General features: G+C 50.3%; 1 protein-coding gene across 1 annotated transcript in view; it reads right to left on the reverse strand.

Moving 5' to 3' along the window:
- Positions 1–18452, reverse strand: part of DYNC1I1 (dynein cytoplasmic 1 intermediate chain 1) — a 78160-nt gene that overhangs the window by 33033 nt on the left and 26675 nt on the right. The window contains exon 5 of the mRNA XM_069094409.1: positions 18039–18183. Coding sequence (XP_068950510.1) covers positions 18039–18183 — 145 coding nt within the window. The remainder of the gene's footprint in view (positions 1–18038; positions 18184–18452) is intronic.

Consider the following 18452-nt stretch of genomic DNA (forward strand, 5'->3'; position numbering starts at 1 on the left):
GGGAAAAAGAGAGAGAGACAGAGAGACAGAGAGAGGGAGAGGGAAGGAGAGAGAAAAAGGAAAGGGAAAGGGAAAAGGGAAAGAAAAAGGAAGTGAAACAAGGATGGGGAAGAGAGTAATACAGGCAGAGATAGAGAGAGATGCAGAAAGGGAGAGAGAAGGACAAGAGAGGCTGCAGTTCAGGGTCTCCTCCCCACCCCCTCGCCAAGAGACAGAGGCCTAGAACGCTGCCTGGAGGCCTCTCTTCCTGACCAGGGGCCTCTACTTCTGGCACCTATTGAGGTGGTCCATTTCCCTCAGAGGTCTGGGGCAGCTCCCTCCTTGCTAGCAAAACGGAACCTCACTTCATCTCCGGGGTGAGAATAAGGCAAATGCCTCCCTGACACAGTCAGGCTGCCCCCTTCTCCACCCCACCCGCCTATATACCTAGTCTTTCTCCAAGATAAACAAGGTCCTCTGACGCCATGGACTCCAGTTCCTTCTCCATCCCAGGAGCTCTCCTTTAGACATCCTCCCTAAAATGCTCCTCCTGATCCAGGACTGAGTCCAAGCCTCCATAGGAGCAAGATCTGTCCAGGACACAGGACTGAGAGACCCCGATCAGTTCCATAATTTCTTGACCACTCATAAAACACCATTGATCCCTTGAGCTGCCGATGTGATGAGAGAGGAGGGAGGGAAGGGTTCCTTAGCCCTCCACCCCTGGCCCTCACCTGGACTCCCCTGTTAAGAAGGGTGCTGAACTCGAAAGGGACCAGAAGGAGAGTCTGTCTCATGAAAGGCAGCTGGAGGACTGGCGGCTCCAGAGAGAGGTGACGGCCACCCCTGAGTATCTGCGGACCTGTCACTCGGACAGGGCTCCGGAGGGCAGGAGCAGGGGGAGGGCCGAGGGACACCGGGGAGGAGAAGGTTAAGGTCTGAACTCAGCCTTTCCTAGCTCTTGGAGCTGCCTGAAGAGAAAGGGGCTGCCTTGAGAGGAAAGGGCTGCCCCAGAGGAAGGGGCTTGAGGAAGGGGCTCCTTTGGGCGCTAGGCTTTCCTACTTGGTTCTCTCCAAGCAGGTCAGCTAGCTTTGCTAGGCAGAAAAGAAGCCCCTTGAGGGCAGAGGCTGCTTCCCTCTTGGGTTTGGGCAGAGCCCAGCTCCGGGCACATAGTAGGATCTTTACCAAGGTGTGCTGTTGGATTGCAGAAGATCACTCAGGAACACATTTCTTGATGGAAAGGCATCTTCCCCCAATCCCGTTGCCCATCTCCTGGACCTTCATCAGGGGGTGCAGATGGCCGGGCCTACGGTGTCCCCAGGCCTGGCACAGACACATCAGGGAGGGGCCTGGGGAGTTCAGGCCGCCCAGGCCTCCCTCAGGGGACTTTCTGCGGGCGGCAGCTTCCCTAAGCACACGCTGGAACCCACATAAAAGGCTGTCTTCTCTCCAGATTTCTGTTTCCCGTTGATGCTTCGCTTATTTGCATGGGAGAAGCCTCCTTAATCCAGGAGGCGCCGAACAGAAAGAAGTTAATTATCTCTATCAAAGAATGTATCCTATTAAACAGGCTTTGACTGGTGTTGGCCCCATAAAGCTGGGGAATGGGCTGGGGACCCGCTCTGCCCAGGGGTCTGCCATCAGTGCCTTGAGCTCGAGCCTGAGCTCCCTCCAGGCCCAGGCCTGCCCCAGACAGTGGCCACCAGCTCAGAGAGTGCGGGCTGTTCCCTGGGGCATGTCCAGCACAGCACTGAGGCTAACACTGGATGCCCAAGGGCCCCTCCTTGAAGGGCCTGCCCCAGGCCAACTCCTCTATAGTCTACAGCTGGTGCCTCCCTGAAAGCTGCCCAAGCCCCTGTCAGCGGTCAAATAGTCCTTGTGGTCACTCCAGGCATTACAGATGCTCGGCACCCTCCAGCCACCATTTTCCTGTTTGGTGAGTGTGGGGATGGTGGGGAGGGAAGGGAATCTTCTATTCTGTTTCTTTAGACATTAGGGTGGTCCATGACCCCTAACCAAGCAAAATCTGGGTGTGAAAAGATGGGCCTTTGCTTCTTAGAGGTACTTGGGGGTTCTGAAGAGTCCTGAGCCTTTCTTTCAAAGCCATCCAGCCTGCTCTCCCCTCCCTTTGTCCTTTTTTGAATGCAGCCACCCTTTAGGTCCTTTTCTACTGCCCCTGGACCTCATGAATGTGGAAGAGAGAGTGAGACGGACGACTTGGCACAGCCCTGCCCCCCTTAAATCCAATTCACGCTCAAGCCACAACATCACTCGTGATATCATCGGTTCTCTTCAAAAAGGAAGGATGAACAGGGCTCTGACTGCATCTCCTAGCCTGGACAATGGGCACTTTTCATCCGCTTGGCCTTTCCTGTGTGGATAGTTAGACCAAACTCTTCTGAATCCTCGTGGATCTCACAGAGGAGGCCCCTTGATGTTCTGTGACTGGAGGACCTCACCATGCTTGACCGGAGGCACCATGACAATGACCAGCCTCTGGAGAGAGCTCTGGGATATGCGATGCTCATTCCATGTTCCATTCCACCTCACAAGCGAGACTTTTGAGGCAGCACTTTGCCGGTGGGGTGGGATAGGGGCATCTCATTGGACTCTAAAGACAGGGCTTGCTCTTCCCTTCTCATTCTTCACCACAGAGGCCCTCAAAGCACAGGGAGAAATTGGGTGGAGATGAGAAAGGAGATCTCTGGGTTAGTAAAGAGCGGTATTCTGTCAGAAGCTTTTTGGGGGTAATGATAAAGCCTGAGGTTTTTGACACAAGGTCCTCTACCTTCCTTCAGACACTGTTCCAGAATTGTTAAGGGGGAATGGAAAGAATGTCGTCCAAGAGATGTGGAGCTGGTCACTTGGGAGATTGGGATGGTGGGAGGGTGACGAGCAGCTGTGGGCTCCCTGGGAGAGAAGGAGAGCAAGGCCCCTCAAGCCACCTCTCAGGCCTGTATCTGAGGGAGCCAAAGCTGGGAAAGACCAGAAAGGGCCCTTTAGGACCTGAGGAAGGCGCTTTTAGGATAAACAGAAGGGGCCCCACATCACAGGTCCTGGGGGATGGGGACCCTCTTGGTCTTGGAACCAGGGAGACCTGAGCCTGGCCCCCACCATCCTGCACAGTCCCTAGCCTGACTGTGTCAAGCCCAAGAAACTCCAGGGCCTTCTTATTGCTGACATGCCAGAATATCACCGTGACATAAAAATCATATCCCGTAGTCCTATGATCCACTCTGGCCTTCAAAGCCCTTTGCTCCGGGGTCACCTGGCCAACCTCCCTGCACAGTGTTTCCCTGCAAGGACTCTTGCCCGAACTGGCTGACTGGCTGTTTCCCACTTGAATCCCTCCATCACTGCATAGGCCAGGCCAGCCCACCAGCTCCCTCATAGATAAGTGTTATCTCCCTCCTAAGGCCTTTCCTGACCTCCACCCTCACTCCGCTGGCAATGGGTCCCGTCTCTCCAGGCTGTTAGTTACCTTGTGGGCCTGCTATATACAGCTAGGTAGTGCAGTAGGAAGAGAACTGGGTGGGGAGTCAGGGAGACCCGAATTCAAATCTAGACTCAGACATTTACTGCCTGTGTGACCTTGGGCAAGTCCCTTAACCTCTGTCTGTCTCAGTTTCCTGAGGGCTGATGAGGGCACCTACCTCCGGGGAGGGGTGAGGATGCCACATGAAGTGGCATTTGTCAGTGCTCAGTTCAGAAGCTGGCACACAGTACGGGCTTTATGAATGGTTGCTTTCTTTCTCCTTCCCAATGGAATGGAAGCCCTCTGAGGGCAGAATCTTTTCAGCTTTTGTCTTTTTATCCCCAGTGCTTATCGTGGTGCCAGGCACAGACCATACCCACTGAGTGCCTCAGCCAGAATATTCTGAGCAGCAAGTTTTGTGGTAGCCAAAAAAAAGGAAAAGACAGTGCTCATTGGTTGGAGAATGGCTGGACCAGTGTCGTGGGTTATCACTGAACTCTTAAGGAGTGAAAGACCTTTAGGGAGGCCAAATGAAGACAGTGTGGACAGTGGCCCCGGCAGCAGGAGTGAAGAGATCTCTGTAAGATGCCGAAGCCAGAGCAGGGTGACAGGGCATGACCAGGTCTGAGAGGAGAGAAGGGGGGGGGGCATCCCCTCCTTCATCCCTCCCGACTGTGGACAAGCTCTCCCGGAGCCTTCCAGCGTCTAGGAAAGCTCCTTTTGTCTGCTCCGTGAGGTGACTCGCGCAGAGGGGAAGGGAATTTCGGGACCGTGGTCCCTCTCTGCTGGGGACCACATTGTACAGACCTCATCCCAGAAGGACAGTTAGGAAGGTCGCTCATCTGAGCAGGGAGCCAGCGAATGAGTGCTGGTGCTGGGCCAGCGGCCCCAAGGCCCTCGGGGAGAGATGTTGGGGTGTGTCCCATGCCTGAAAGCGTGAAGGTACAGTGGCTGTCTCCCAGTAGCCAGAGGACGGGGCTTGGGGCGCGAATAGGAAGGGAAGGAAGCTGTAGAGCCCAGCGAGTCTGGAGCTAACGCCGGGACTACATTCTTGCGGTCGATTTCAAAGTCAGCCAGAGTCTTCTCCCTGGGCGAGCTTAAGAGATCGGAGCCAAGAGAGGAAGGAATGTGGCAATGGGGACAGGTGGTGTGTTGGCTGGGAGGGCTGAGAGTGGGGTTGGGAGAGAAGGAGCCAAGAGGTCACAGGAAGGAAACCCAGGGGTTTTCTGGGCTATATAAATGTATGTTCTGTCTGTGTGACCTTGGACAAGTCAAGGGGTTGAAGCGGCCCCGGGATGGGGCTCGGGAAAGCCTGGACGCTGGGCTGGACACAGCAGGAGCACCGACTCTCCCGCCAGGGTGACAGGCGGTGAAGCCGCCCAGTTTCTGATGTTCAGCTTGGGGGGGGGGTTAGGATAAGGGGCAAGGGTCATTGTACCTTGCCCCGGGATGGGAAATGCCACATTACTGTGCACTGCTCAGCCCTCCCCCCCCCCATGATCCTTTCCTTGGGAAGCCAGGTTCCTCAGGAATTTACCACGTGGGTTAGAAAGATCCTCCACTGGGGAGCAGCGATGCTTGCTCCAGAGTCTGCTGTAGACTCATCTTAAGAGAGAAGCCCCCAAAGAGAGAGACCCCTGGGGTTCATATGGTCAAGAAGGCTTCCTGGGGGAGGGAGGGGATGGAAAGGTCATAGAGTCAGCATGAAAGGCCAATGGCCCTGGGCAGATAAGGAAGAGGGAGCTCTGACACGTTCATCACGGTCCCACCTCAAGTGGACAAAAGAAAGGTTCAACAGAACAAAATTGCCAGAAGTTCTCACAAGAAAATGAAGATCCTCCCCAAGTCAACTACTGATACTAATTTTAAAAATCACAGATCAAGTGTGGGGAGGGGGGAGGGAGCGCCAGCATTGAGGCGCCAAAACCGTCCCAGGAGCCACACAGGAAGAACAATGACTTGAGAGTGAGAATGGGAGGCAGCCCAAAAATTCCTAGGCAGAATTAAGGGATAAAAATGTGTGTGTGTGTGTGTATGGGGGTGGAAATTAGAGGGAGTCCTGACAATGTGGTCTCCAGGTCCCTTCCAGCTCTCCCTCCAATGATCTCAGGTGCCTAGGAATGGAATCAGGGAAGAAATCATGGGGGGAGGGAAGGAAAGAGAGGGGGAGAGACTGACAAAGCTCCATCCACTGGAGACGCTAAGGAGAGCCAGAGTCAAGGGCTCAGAACAGAAATCAAGAGAAAACAACTGGGAAGACATGAAAAGGAGAAATATCCAGACCTCAGCATTTGGGGGTTCTGGGGTGAACTGAGGAAGAAAGGGACTGTTTAGGCCACCAGAGGGAAGAAAGAAACCACTCATCAAGGACTGACCATCAGTGTCTCAGTGTCTTTCTCAAGCACAATGTCCTGAGCTAGAACATACATTTATATAAAATTAAAACTACTCAGATCTTGGTCACAGAGCCACATCCCCACACCAAAGAATGCCTTTTTAAGATCACAAAAGATGGCCATTGAAAAATCGAGGGCAGCAAAGGATTCCCAGAGCCCACGGGGCCTTGATGCCAGTGAAGCCCTGGCCCTGTCTCCACTGCCCACCCCTACTCTCCCCCCGGGGACTTCTTTCAGGCCTGCCGATGGATGCCCTGACTGCATCTGATGCTCTGGTCCTGGAGGCAGACCAGAGGTTCCCTCCCTCTGCTGCCTTCCTTTTCTCCGCAATTCTGAGCACGATGAGCTGTCTGGATCTTCATTTATTCAATCATTGACTCAACAAGCAGCGATTAAACATCTGGAGATGCTCTCACCAGGTTCTGGGGACACGGTGACAGAAAATGAAAGTGATCTCTGCCTTCGTCAATGCTAAGTTTGTCCTCTGGGGAAACAATGTGTATGTAGACAATTAAATGCCACGTGTGTGTGTGCGTTTGAATGTCCACATACAATATATAAATGTACATACTGGGGAGGGCACCAGCCCTGGAGGGATCACCATTAACTTCCTACACAAAATGGCTCATAAACTGATTCAGGAAGGAGGCCAAGGTGAGGAGAGAGAAGGCCAAGCATGGCAAAGATGAGGATACTTTGTTCAGACTGTAGAAAGCATGAAGGGGAAGAACCTGTGATAGGGCTGGACTGGATGAAGCCTAACAGGGGCAAAATGGTGCCTGGGATGGAGATGAGGAGGCCCTGGGGGCCAAAGGATCTCTCCCAGGATTTATGATGGAGAAAGAGATGATGTCTAGGCATTGTTTGACACATGCCCTGGATGAAGGGGAAAGCAAATTTCAAAGGCTTCAGGGACCTGTAGCACAAGGCTTTGGTAGACAGAGGATAAAAATAATGATAGTAATGGTGATGAAGAAAATGAAGATGAGGGAGATAAAGAAGAGGAAGATGGTGATGAAGAAGAGGAAGGTGAGAATGAGGAAGACTGGTTCTCCCTGTCTCTCCTTGGCTGGATGTACAGGGGCTATTCACAAAACCAGAGGCTCACCATGGGAGCTTTGACCTGCTCTTTTTCCAAGCTGGGAAGCCTTGTCCCTCCTTAGGCAAGTCAGTGGTCCCCATGATGGGGTGCTTGGGTGCTTGTGCTTGGACCCCAATTCCAAGATCACATTTCTCCCTAGCCTCAAAACACTATTCCTGACAGCTTTCTCCCCAGCCCAATGACACTATGTTTATTTAGCAAGTACTCATGAGTGGGCCCCAGTAAGACAAGTTACCTTTCCCCACAATTACTTATGAGTGGGCCCATCACAAGAACAAGTTTACCTCTGAAGGAATTCTCTTGTAATAACAGGACTATCTTGCAATCATGGGATTACCATGTATTGATTCCCAAAGTTATCATATGCAATCCAGAGGTCAGGCTATAGGCATCAACTCTCAAAGGTAACTTGATACAGACATAACAGACCAATAATGCACTCCTGCTTTTCAGTAGTGAATGATACCTGTGATCAAGGTTGTAGGTTATCACCCAATTAGCATATCTTCCAGATAATCCACTCCTTTTCCTATATAAGCTTTAGCATCATTCCTGTTAAGTGGCAAGTTCCCTAAGGAGCTCTGCCCCCCATATTGGTGTTACAATAAACCTTTGCCACATTGACTTAAAAAAATGCTTGAGTCTGGGAAATTCATTACAGATGCCCCTGTTCAGTATTCAGGTCTTTGCAGGGGGGTCCCTGAACCTCTCAAATCAAATCAAAAAGGACTTGGGCTTAGTTTCGGTTTAGGTTGGTTTGGGGGAAAGAGGAGACTAAAGATAGACTGGAACCTTACCTAAGGGGGGATGGGGCGGTGATAACTCCCAAGAGAGGGCACAGAAAACAGTTCAATTCTGACTGCTTCTGCTGCCTTTGCCAGGAAACAGGATGTCTGCATAAGCAGTGACAGGACAAACCCGATTCACAGAGATTTGGTGCCCAGGACAAGGAGAGAGTGAAGGAGCACCTGGTTGGCTTGGAAGAGTCCAGTCACTAGACTATTTGAACAACACCCGTGGGTGCTGAAGTGACTGGTGGTTATGATTAATAAGCCACTGTCAACAATCTCTGGAAGATAGGAGAGGTTCCAAAAGACTAGAGAAGGGAAATTCTTGTCTCAATCTTCAAAAGTTGCAAGACACCAGAGTCTACAAACTCTAAGCCGTGAATTTGACTTTGACTCCTGGGAAAATTCTAAAATGGCTCATTAAAGGTCTGATTAGTGAATATTTTGTAAGGGAAGCAGAGATTACAAAGAGTCTTCAGGGCTTTATCAAGAATGAATTGTCATTAATACTCTCTAAAGTCATGTAAAAATTCTCTAAATCACTATGACCAGAGAAATGCAAATTAAAACAACTCTGAGGTACCACCTCATACATATCAGATTGGCTAATGTGACAAAAAAAGAAAATGATAAATTCTGGAGGGGATGTGGGGAAACTGGGACACTAATACACTGTTGGTGAGGTTGTGAACTGATCCAATCATTTTGGAGAGCAATATGGAACTATGCCCCAAGGGCTATCAAACTGCACATACCCTTTTATTAAGCAATACCACTTCTAAGTCTGTATCCCAAAGACATCCCCCCCCCAAAAAGGAGAAAAAGGCCTATTGGTACAAAAATATTAATAGCAGCTCTTTTTGAAGTAACTAAGAATTGGAAATTGAGCAGATGTCCATCAATTGGGGAATGGGTGAACAAGTTGTGGTATATAGTTGTAACGGAATATTGTTATGCTATAAGAAATGACCAACAGGATGATGTCATAAAAACCTGGAAAGACTTACATGAACTGATGCAGAGTGAAGTGAGCAGAACAAGAAGAACATTGTACACAGTAACAGCAACATTGTGTGATGGTCAACTTTGAGAGACTTAGCTCTTCTCAGTAATACAATGATCCAAGACAATCCCAAAAGATTTATGATGAAAAGTGCTATCCGCCTCCAGGAGAAGAATTGTTACTGTTTGTATACATACTGAAGCATCCTATTTTCACTTTCTTTCATTTTTTCTTTTATTTGAGTACTCATTCAAAATGACTAATAGGGAAATGTTTCACATAATTGCACATATATAACCCATATCTGATTGCTTACTGTCTCAGGGAGGAAGAGGGGAGAGAGAGAGAGGGAAGGAGTGATAGAATTTGGAACTCAAAACTTTAAATAAAAAATGTTTTTTTTAAAGAATGAATCATATTTACTTCCTTTTCTGACTGAGTTACTAAACTGGTAGGTCAATGGAATGCTTACATATGGTTTATCTGGATGTTTAGCAAAGCAGGTAATAAAGAGTCTTGTGGCCAGGACTGAGAGGTGTGGATTCAGACATTCTCTAGCTGTATGACATGGGCAGGTCACTTCTTTCACTCTGTTTACTCCTCTGTAAAATGGGGATGATACTATTGGTACCATATTTGTCATAGAGTTATTGAGAAGCTCAGTGGCTGGACTGAGTGGAGAGCTGCCTTAGAGCCAGGAAGATGTGGGGTGAGTACCAACTCTCAGTCTAAGGGACCTCCTGGTGATCCTAGTCTCAGAGAAGATGCTGACCTGTTGGTGGGGGGAGGCCTCCACAGGGGAGCTCCCTATTGCAAGGAAACCAAAGATTTGCATCTCCTCCCTCCCCAATTATTGGGATCATTCTGAACTAGTTGTGCTCTCATTTAGCCCACATATATGCCAGTCACCTTGCTCACAACAGCAGCATCAGAGACTGTTTCAGAACCTAAGCTAAAATGGCGATCAGTGACCTTGGCAGAGCCCCCCAGGGCTCCCCGTTGAGTAACAAGTGAGTCATGGCCTCTCCTTGAAGAAGCCAGGCTGACTCTTTGGAATCGCCACTTCCATTTTTGGATGGTCAACAGCCCTCCCTTTAATAGTGCCTTTGAAGTTTTCCCCAGGGATGAAAGTTGACCTCACTGGTCTAGAGTTTGCATGTTTAATTTTTGTCCTTTTCTGGAACACTGAAACAATGTTTGCCTATCTGTCCTTTGCTCTACAATCCCTCAGATCTCCCAGATGGTGATAACATCTGCCAGCCCTTTCAGCACTAAGGATGTAGTTCATCTGGGCCAAGTAATTTAACTCATGATATTCATTGCATTTTCCTCAAAACTCACTTCTCCAAAACTCTGTTTCTGTAAAGGGCACTGCCAGCCTTCTTGTCCCACAGATTCTCTTCTCTTGCACTATTATGGACCAGGGAGTGAGCTCAGTGCTGCCAATAACAGTTCCTGACTTCAAGGAGCTTGCCCCCAGATCTAGCACACGGGACGCCTTTTGTAGGGCCCTCTTGGTCTGCCTCAGCTTCCATCTTCTCCCTCAGTTCTCCCACCTTCATCCCCCACGCACCCACCTACTCCTTTAATCACCAGATTGGGGTGATAGGCTCCCTGTGCATCTTCATTGTTTCTGAGCAGACAATTTTCCCTCTTCCATTTAACAGCAATTCTTTCTTTGCATTATCAGAATTTCATGATTAAGAATTTTACAATTATTCCTGTGCCATCTTCCCCTGTCAAACTTGGGTTATGCCTTGCTTCCTCCCTTGTCTCTGAATCTTTCACAGATCTAGAAGATTTTGGGCCATGCACACCATCATCTCTTTCCTCAATTTTAAGGTGCTGGCGTGCTCAGTCCTCCCCCCACCAAGGGCTCATCGTCTTCAGTCCGGCAGCCAGTTTCTCCTGGTGAGTGAGAATCTGGTGCAGAATTGAATTTCCAACCAGGAGTCCCTTTACTCTCTTTTCATATATTTTCTGAAGTCAAGTTCAATTTCCCCTGGACTCCGGTAGGTGTTTGTGTGGGAGAGTATCACAGACTTTGGGGGAGGGTGCTGATTTGATTGCACCACCTTATGAATAGCCCTTTATAAAACCTTCTTAATTCTGTCTGTCTAAAATGAAAATGCAGTGGGGAAACACCACAGTGCAGCTTAACTCATGGCATTGGATAATCAGCCCTGATTCCTCAGGGCTACCTCTGATCCCCTGCAGGGGAGCAGCCTGGCTCTGGGGGTCAAGACGCAGTGTGAGGGTGTGAGGGGAGCTTATGTGGGCTGTGTCCAAGCTAGTTCCTCTCCCTTCCAAAGGAAGAAGCTATCACGCAGTTCTGTCTGGACATGACTGGCCTTTGGCAAAGGTCAGCTCCTGGATATTTCTGTAGTGACTTGGGGAGGTTCTGGGTTTCCTTTTTGAATGCCTGCCCTAGTGCTCAGCACCACAGAGTCTCGAGACAAGCCTACATCCTTCTAGCACCTGTTCTCATCTTCATCCACTTGCTCTTTCTGTGCAGGTGAATATTCTGACAGCTCTTCATCCCCTACCCTGGAGCTTCCTCAGTCCTCCCAAGTGGGGAGCACCCAAGCCCAAGTCTCCATTTTTTGAGGGACCCCAAACATGCCCCCCCTCTCTCGTATCCTCTCTCCCCTTCTTTCTTTCTGCCCCCTCTCTCCCTCTCTCTCCTTCCCTCCTTTTCTCTTCCTCCTCTTCCCTCACTCCCTCCTGTCTCCATCCCTCCCTCTTTCCCTCTCTCTCCATCTCTTCTTTGCCCTCACACAATCCCCCTCCCTGTCTCTGTTTCATTCTCCCTGAATCTATCATCCATGTATATATGTATGTATGTATGTATCTATCTATCTACTATCATCTATCCATCTATTTATCTGACTCTTGTATCCCCCCCCAGTAGAGCTTATTGATATACAATGGTATCCAACTCCTTCCCCATTCATTTCTAAAAGAAATACCCAGTTTCTGTGGAATGTGGCAGCCCCTTCTAGAGCCACATTAATAACAGCCATCTGTTATTAAACACAGAACTTCAGGTTTGCAGAGCACTTCTCAGACACCAGCTCATTTAATTTCTCTAACCCTGGGAGGTAGGGCTTACTATTGTCCCCATTTTACAGATGAGGAAACTAAGGCCAACCACAGTTCGAGGACTCGCCCAGGGCCACCCAGCCAGAAGTTATCTGAGGCCAATTTGCCTTTGTCTCCCTGACTGAAGGCTCAGTGCTCGAAGTGCTGTGGCACCCCTAGCTGCCTTCACATCATAATCATAGGTATCATCACACTGAACCTCAGTGAAAAATGTGGAGCCAAATTTAACTCCCTGCATGAGTATCTCTCATTTATTATGTTTGCTACCCACATTGAGTGCATTTTTATAAATGCAGTAATTACCCCATTTTACAGATGAGGAAGATCTCCTCAGAAAGAAGAACACAATGCTAAGTGTTTATGTTTGGACTCAAACCCAGAGCTCCAGGCTATCAGATCAGGGTTTTTGATGGAAATTATGTCAGGGCTCCCTCTAATAAGTCTGCGTGTCCCTAAAATATAATTTCTTAAAGATTCCCTTGTGGTGCCCCTCTAACTCTTGCCCCTGCGCAGGGGTTCACCTTGACTATCCTTAGGCCCAGTTCTACCACTGGGGACAGCCTGAGTCCATTGGAGCCATTATTCCAGCTCACAGACTGCCCAAGGGCACAGTGGGTTCTGGCTGGATTTAGTCACTTGAGTGGGCACCTCTCCCCCTGCTCAGCCAAATTTTAACCTAGAAATGGAAAATGACAAGGGTGGAGGGGGGGAAGGCAGGAAGGGCTGCCAGCCCCAAGCCCCAGCCCAGTGTTCAGCCTCCCTCTTGGACCCCAGCTGAGCCTCGGGGTGAGTGGGAAGGGTGTGGCTGCAGCAGAGGCCAGGATGCTGCCCGCTCTGCCCTTCCCCTCTCTCAAGCCCTGCTGGATGTGGAGCCTGGGGTTTGGCTCATCTGATGCCTCATCCTGGCGGGGGGGAACCCCAGGCTCTGAAAGCTGAAGAAGCAAAGATGAGCTCTGGTAGGTGGCCCACACAACAGCATTTAAAAATGTCTTCACAAATAAAGTGATTCCTCATTAACTCAACCACAAGTTTGCCTTCAACATGGTCTCACCATATTCTAAAAATAATGTTCTAAATTGGATCCTGATCCTTTCAGGCTCGGAAACATTTCCTAAAATCTCGCTTTGCCTCTTTCCCAATGGCCATATTGGGACACAGCTCCTGACTCTTTCTCCAATTTTTCTGACCCCCCTCCCCAGAAAGAGGTGGGACCAATGCTGCCCAGCAACTTTCCCTCCTCACTCTTAAGGCCTTCCTCAGAAAGGCAGTAAAGGGAGAACCACACCATGCAGAGCCTGTCCAGCCTGGCCTTCACCTTCACTGTGGTCTCTGAGGTCTCCATCAAAGAAACTCTCTCATTGGAAAAGCAATGATGCCTTTTAGTGACCCCCTGGTTAGGGGAGAGAAGCAGGTATTTGGCAGTTTGGTGACCACAGGGAGCTCTGTGCCCTTTCTAGGGTATGTTTACAAGACAGAAGGGAGAACATCCTAAGACTTGAAAACAACTGAAAGCTTGAAAACCTCTGCTTGGGGTGATCCCTGGGGGGCACAAATGACCCTGTGGAAGATGCCAGTCTTAAACTGGAATCCGCAGGGGTGCAAGTTATGTTTTCTTAATCATCACCCAAAGAAGGTAAGGCATACAGAAGAGAAAAGGAGTTGGGAAGTAACTGGCTAAGAGGGTGGTGTCTGAGAGCAGGATTCAGCTTCTGGACAATGACCCAAAATATAGTGGAAAGGTATCCCTGACCCCAGATGGGATCTGCCCCAAAGGTGGACACAAAGGCTCCGGGTGTGAAGGAATCTTAGAGATCGACCAGAAACTGGAAAGGTCCGAGGAAACCCTATTATGTCCTCCAAGCCGGAAGCTATGGAGAGCAGGTGGGAGAGTAGAAGTTGGGACACCTAGAAGGGCCTAGGAGACAGACAAAAACAAAGACAAAAAGCCCCAAGAAAGTAACTGGTAGTAAAATGCCTAGCCTCACCGATTTCTACATGGATGCCCAAAGTATAAGCTACAAGCAAGAGGGTCTGAAGGAGGACGACACTGAGACTTGGGTGGGATGTGAGCATCAAAGGTACACTTCAGTCCCAAGGAACAGGATCATGTCAGGAAAGCCAGGACCCAGAACATTTAGGGGATAGGTAACAGAGGGGGAGAGAGAGGCGGGGGTATTCTGTCACTGGAGTGTACTACAGACCACCTAGACAGAAGGAGGTGCATGAGGAGTTTGGGCAACAGATTTCGAGTTCAGCCAAGAGGCAAAATGTAGCAAAGATGGCACACTGCAGTTATCCAGACTAGAACGCACTGTCTCTCCCTCTCTCCGTGGAACGTTTCTGTCTGTCTCTGTCTCTCCCTCCCCAAAGTAGAGCAGCTCATAGACTCTTTCCTTCCCTCAGGGATACCGAATCTGAAGAAGAGGAAACTGAGGGGAACATTCCAATTCAATAAACTCTTATTAAGCACCTAGTATGCACCAGATATGGGGCCAATTTCCGGGCATACAGTAAGAAGGAAGATAGCTTCTGCCCTCGAGGAGCTGACAGTCTAATGACAGGGATGGGAGACTACATGCCAAAAGGCTGAGAGAGGGCGCTCCCCAGAGGAACCTGTGCCAGTTACACTGAGCAGAGCCGTTTCTAGAACACGGAGTGATCCGGTCTGTTCCGAGCCTTCTCTCAAGAGACGTTTGGAGGGGAGTTATGGCTTCGCCCTCCAGGCTTCCAGTCAGAGTGCAGAGTCAAATGAGGAGCGGCACAGGGTGCTCAGTCTGTTTCCAAGGCTGTGAGATCTGGGCGGTGGATGAGCAGAGCCTGGGGGAGCCACAGAAGGAAGATGAAGGCAGAGCTGTCGCCTGAAGGAGGACCTACGTTTGTTCCGTTGGGTCCGAGAGGGACAGGGCAGGGATGTGCTGGTAAATGTTTAACAACTGACTCTCCAGAAGGAAAAACGGGTTAACGTTAGATTGGTAATATTACCATCTTCTCCAGCACCTTCCTGTCTGGACGACCGACAGAAGAGGCTGTAACTTTGCTTATCCAAACGCAGCGCTCTCAGGCTGGTTCTAGATGGTTCTAGCACACCCCTGGGTGGGGACGTGGTGCGGCGGCTGGATGTCTGGAAGAAGCCCCCCTAGGGAATGCGCTGCCTCGGAAAGGGGTTGTCTCCCCTCAGGGAGCTTGGGGCTGAGGCTGAACAAGCACCGGAGGGGATGGCTGTGGTAGGGAGTCTGTCCAGGATACGGGATGGGCTGCTTGACCCCTGAGGGTCCATCTAACATTCCCACTGGACGCCCTGTGTCCCCATTTTACAGCTATGGAAATGAAAGGGAGCTCGGAGAGCTTAAGGGACCTGCCCAGCGCCGCAAGCCAGACAGTGTTGGGTGCGCCATTTGAACCCCGGCGTTCCTGACTCCTGTCTGGAAACACAATACCATGGCAGTTCCCATCCCTAAAATTAGATGAGTGAGAAGCCTCCTCCTCCCTTTTAATGGAGGCTCCTGTTTGGTTCGGGCTCCGAGGCTTCCGTGACCCTCGCGGTTGGGAGCGGGATGTTCCACGGGCTGGGCCTTGCACAGACAGATGCAGAAAAGGCCCATGGTGAGCTCACAGTCCAGCTCTGCCACCCTGGGCAGACCACCTCCTTTTTATGGACTTGGTTTCCTCCTCTAAAAAATTGGGGCAGATGTCTCTAAGTCTCTGCCCAGTTGCACCAGTCCGTGACTGAAGAGGGGATGGGAATCAGAGCTGGAGAATGGTAAGAAGGGAAGTGCTGGCTTAGTTTGTGCTGGGTGCGACTGTGGTACACACAGGGTGGGGCACAGGCTTCAAGATGCAAGAGACCCTGAGTTCCATGAGAATAGGTAAGACCTGGGGAGCCACTGGAATGATGGGATCAGGAAGGAGGACTGAGAGAACAATCCAAGAATTACCAGTCTGAAACAAGACTGGAAAGAATGCCCTTTCCGTAGTGATGACCTAGTGAAGTCCAGAAGGGGTTGGGGAGGTCAGCATGCATTTATTAAGCACCTACTGTTTTTTGGAGCAGAAATTGTGAATTCTCCTTTGAGGTGTGCAAAGTCTCCTTAGGGAAACAAGATTGGAATACACTAAGCAGAATTCTTTTTGTTTTCTTTTTTTGCTTTTTGGAGGGCAATTGGGGTTAAGTGACTTGCCAAGGTCACACGGCTTGTAAGTGTTATATGTCTGAGGCCCTATTTGAACTCAGGTCCTCCTGACTCCAGGGCTGGTGCTCTATTCACTGTACCACCTAGCTGCCCCACAAAGTAGTATTCTTATGTTTACTTGGGGAGTACCCACTCCCCTGAGGGCTGGTGGCACAGCAGCTCCTTGAGCGGAGGGCAGGCCCCAGTCTTGCTGCTCCTTCATGCCCAAGGGATGCTACTTCACTGTTGGGAATGGTGGGGGAAGGGTCAGAGAGGGCCAGTGGAGTCACAGCTTGGAGGGATCCCAGGGACCAGCAAGGCCAGGGGTTCCCCACCTCGTCCAAATTCCTCAGGGCTGCAAGAGGCTCCTCAAGGGGCCCTGGCAATATCAGCAAAAAGCTATAAGGTCTTATTGCCTTTAACTTGTCTATTTTACGTCTTATTTACACATGCTTATACTGAGCAGGGCACATGGGCAGCCTCAGTGAAACCCAGTGGGGCCTGGGGACTTAAATAGGTTGGAAACCCTTGAGCTAGTCTAACCTACAACAGAAGCAGACTTCCCATGTCGACATCCCTCATGAGGGGGATGTCTCTGACCTCTGTCCAAGGAGCTCCATGAGGAGCTGTTTGGAGGATCAATGAGGCGACATTGTAAAGTGCCCAGCACACATGCCTGGCGCGTAGTAGGCTTGCTCCCTTCCCATGTTAGGATGCCTCTCCTAAGGATGAACTTTTCTCCCTAGACTTTTGGGATGCCACCTCTCCTGGCCCTCCTACCTAGCTGCCTGGTCAGCTTGATGGATCTTCATTCAGGTCATTACCCCCTTAAGGTGAGTGGACCCAAGGAGTCAATGCTAGGCCCTCTCTTCCTTTGTGCTACTTTGCTTGGTGATGTCAACAGCCCCCATAGATTTAATCACCATTTCTCCACTGACACTTCTCCAGTCTACTTACCCAACCCCAAACTCTGTGTTGTTGGACATCTTGAACAAGATATCTCATAGGCATCTGAGACTCCATATTGCCACAACAGAACTCATTGCCTTTCCTCCCAGACTCTCCCTTCTTCTGAACTTCTTCGTTACTATTGAGAACACCACAGAAACTGTCCTCCAGGCTTGAAACCTAGGAATCAACCTGGACTCCTCACTCCACCCTTCAGTTCCAAGATGGTACCATGGCCTGTTGGTTTCACCTTTGTAGTATCTCCTGAATATTCCCCCTTTTGTCCTCTGACAGAGCCCCCACCCTGGTGCAGGCCCTCATCACCTCACATCTGGCCTGTCAAAGTAGCAGCTGGGCATCTGCCTGCCTCAGGACTTCAGTCACTAAATTAATTTTCCTAAAACAAAGGCTTGACCATGTCCGTCCTTGCTCAGTCAACTCCTGTGGCTCAAGAAGCCTTTCATGACCCACCCTCTCCTCCCTTTCCTGGGTTCTCACACCTCCATCTCCCCCAGACTCCTGGACCCAGTGCCCTGGCTTCCAGGCTGCCTTGAGTTCGGGCACTCTCTCTGGCCATCCCCCAGGAGGGTTCTCCCTCCTATCTCCCCTCCTGGCACCTTCTCCAGAAAGCCTTCCTAGTCCTGCTTAATTCTAGTGCCTTCCCTCCATTGCCACTGCCCCCATTTAGAGCTTTACATGTTGTCTTCCCCTTAGTCTGAGCTCCTCTTCCCCCTCCCCCTCCTCTTCCTCCTCCTCCTCTTCCCTCCCTCCTCTTCCTCCCCCCCTTCCTCCTCCTCCTCCAGAGGGTCTGCCTTCTGCCTTTCTATCTCTGGGGCTTAACTCAGGGTCTGGCACTTAGTAGGGGCTTAATAAGTATTTGTAGACTGACACCCTGTGTAGGGAATACTTGGCAGTTAGGAGTCATGGAATGTGTCTTGCCCTGGGAAAAGCCCAAGTGGACACACAGGGATTTGTGATGGGCCTCCGTGAGGCTGGGACCTATCAGGTAGAGCAGAGAGAACTCAATTATGCAGCTTCCCTTGGCAATACCCAGGTTTCAATCCAGGAATCCTTACCTTGGTGCTCCATAGTTTGACTGTCCAGTCAAATGATGAGGTGACAAAGAGGTGGGAGAAGTCAATGGGGCCCACAGCCATGTGGCAGTTGATTCCTGTCACTGGTCCTTGGTGTCCCTCGAAGACCTCCCCAATGCCAGCCTTGCTGTAGGAAGACCACAGGGCACAAGCTCAGGGGATGTTGTTAAAACCCAGATTTCCTTTGCATTCGAGATTTGCATCTCCCCCTCAAAGCTGACCTCTGCCCTGGAGGTCAAAACACCTGCTTCCCCCTCTCCATGCTGAGCAAAATCTAGGATGAGGTATACATAGAGAAGGGCATAGGGAGGGGAGCTGCTTAGCAAAGGGGAGAGAGGAAGGAAGGAAAGAAGGAAGGAAGGAAGGAAGGAAGGAAGGAAGGAAGGAAGGAAGGAA

Source organism: Petaurus breviceps, unplaced genomic scaffold, assembly GCF_028583685.1.
Source record: "Petaurus breviceps papuanus isolate PSGF00001 unplaced genomic scaffold, PetGlider_PUasm1.0 218, whole genome shotgun sequence".
Lineage (NCBI taxonomy): Eukaryota > Metazoa > Chordata > Mammalia > Diprotodontia > Petauridae > Petaurus > Petaurus breviceps.